This window comes from Penaeus monodon, chromosome 13 (assembly GCF_015228065.2).
Source record: "Penaeus monodon isolate SGIC_2016 chromosome 13, NSTDA_Pmon_1, whole genome shotgun sequence".
NCBI classification, from domain to species: Eukaryota; Metazoa; Arthropoda; class Malacostraca; order Decapoda; family Penaeidae; genus Penaeus; species Penaeus monodon.
In genome coordinates, this window is record NC_051398.1 from 7,821,825 (window position 1) to 7,824,324 (window position 2,500).

A 2,500-nucleotide genomic window follows, 5' to 3' on the forward strand; every position below is an offset into this window, starting at 1 on the left:
CCTCCTGCAAATCCTGCACCTCCCTGGCCTCCTCCAACGCTTATATCTAGAGCACCATCAAAGCTTACTTCTGCTGGGCCTCCGCCAAATCCTGGACCCGCTTGGGCAGCACCTCCAAATCCTGGACCCACTTCAAATCCCTGATCATTTCTAAATCCAGCTTGAGCATCACTGAATCCTGCTCCAAATCCTGGTCCGGCTTGACCACCCTCAAAAATAGGCCCAGGTGTTACAGGGCCAAAGCTCACTCCAGCACCAAGATCTGGTTGGCTGCCAATAAATTCTGGACCACCTCCAAAGGCAACTTGATTGTCTACAAACCCTCCTTGGCCACCTCCAAACCCTGCATCTTGTCCACCAAATCCGGGTCCAGGACCAATGTCAAAGCCTGGTCCTGCCTGGCCAGCTCCGAATGAAGGATCAGATACCAAAGGGCTTGCTACGGGTCCACTTGTGAATCCCTGATCACCTCCAAAGCCTATTTGATTACCTGCAAAGCCTCCTTGTTCACCAAATCCTATTTCTTGTCCTCCAAATCCAGCACTTACGTCTCCACCTGCAAATCCTTCTTGTCCTCCAAATCCTGCCTGTCCCCCAAATCCTACTTCTTGTCCTCCAAATCCTGCTTGTCCTCCAAATCCTACTTCTTGTCCTCCAAATCCTGCTTGCTCTCCAAATCCTGCTCCTGCCTGGCCTCCAAATCCTACTGCTTGTCCAGCAAATCCTGTTGATTGTCCTCCAAATCCAACACCTGCTTCACCTGCAAATCCTGCTTGTCCACTGCCAATGCCTCCTGCTTGAATGGTCACGTCATCCACTCTGTTCGAGAAGGGAAATGAGCCCTGTGATGTGGTGCCAGCACTGAATCCAGGGATTTCGAACCCACCACTGGCTGCTCCCGAGTGGAAGCTGACTTGGCTGACTCCTCCGACTTCTCCGCCAGATATCAAAGGACTTGCTGTGGGGGTTACACTGGAAGGAGTGAAGGAAAAGCTAGTGCTGGACACGAAAGGACTTGCTGTAGGAGTTACACTGGGGGAAGTTACAGAAAAGCCCCCTCCAGTCACTTGAGGACTTGGAGTCGTCACAGAAAAGGGTGTGCTGGATACAAATGGTCTTTCTGTGGGAGTTATAGGAGTTATACTAGGTGTCACTGAAACACCCCCAGGTCCCAGAGGAAATGGTGTGGGAGTTACGCTGTGGGGAGTCACTGAAATACCTCCACCAGATACTAGAGGACTTGCTGTGGGAGATACACTTGGAGGAGTTACAGAAAAGCTTGTGGTAGATACAAAGGGACTTGCGGGAGTTACACCAGGCGGACTTATAGGACTGGGTGTAGATATTAATGGACTTGCTGTGGGAGTTACACTAGATGGAGTCACTGAAACACCCCCTCCAAAACCACTTGTAAACTGGGGACCAAATGTCAGAGCTTGGGCTTCTACCCCTCCTTGAATGCCACCAAGGCTGACTTGTGTTGTTCCAAATCCTGATCCTTGGGCACCTGCAACACTAGTTTGTGTAGTTCCAAATCCTGCTCCACCTTGAGCACCTGCGAATCCTGGTGCTGCTGTACTACCTCCAAATCCAGCTCCGTGGCCACCTCCAATACTGACTTGTGTCACTCCAACTCCTGCCTCTCGTCCACCTCCAAATCCAACTCCTCCATGGGCACCACCAGCAAAGCCTCCAATTCCTACTCCTTGACCTCCAAATCCTACACCCTGAGTAACTCCAAATCCTGCTCCTTGACCAGCTCCAAACCCTACCCCTCCCTGGGCACCAACAAGACCAGCTTGGGCACCGCCAAAGCCTCCTCCCTGAGCACTTCCACCGAATGCTGCAGTTCCCTGGGCGCCTGCAAAACCAGTAGCAACACCAACCGCACCTGTCTGACCTACCGATACCTGGTTACCTGTGCCAAAGGTAGGGCCAGAGACCAAGGCACTCGCCACAGGGCCGGGGGTGACTCCAGTGCTAGTCGGGGAACCGGAATGATGAACAGAAATGCCACCAGTGCTGCCACTACCAAAGGACAGAGAGGCTCCTCCTGTCTGGTGGACGCCAGCAGTTGCCAGACCTCCTGTTTGTTGAGCAGCAAAGGCACCTCCGCCACCTGTCTGAGTGCCAAACCCAGCACCACCTCCGGTATGATGAACTGTAACTCCAGCACCACCTACGCCGCCTCCAGTTTGAACGCCAAAGCCACCACCACCTCCTGTCTGGTGAACAGTTACACCGGCACCAAGTCCAACCCCGGTCGGGTGAACCACTGCTCCTACTCCACCTTGTTGACCACTAAGTGCAACTCCACCCGGTCCAGTGTGATGTACGGTCACACTTGTTCCTCCAGCACCACCTCCAGTCTGGTGAACACCTACTGCTCCACCTACTCCGCCTCCAGCAGCAAAACCGGCTCCACCAACTGCAGTTTGAGCAGCAAAGCCAGCTCCACCTGCTCCGCCAGCAGTATGAGCAGCAAAGCCAGCTCCACCTG

General features: G+C 53.6%; 1 protein-coding gene across 1 annotated transcript in view; it reads right to left on the bottom strand.

Moving 5' to 3' along the window:
• LOC119579860 (fibroin heavy chain-like) overlaps window positions 1-2,500 on the bottom strand; it is a 7,393-nt gene that overhangs the window by 931 nt on the left and 3,962 nt on the right. The window contains exon 3 of the mRNA XM_037927711.1: window positions 1-2,500. This exon is cut by the window's left edge and continues 931 nt beyond it; it is cut by the window's right edge and continues 1,139 nt beyond it. Coding sequence (XP_037783639.1) covers window positions 1-2,500 — 2,500 coding nt within the window.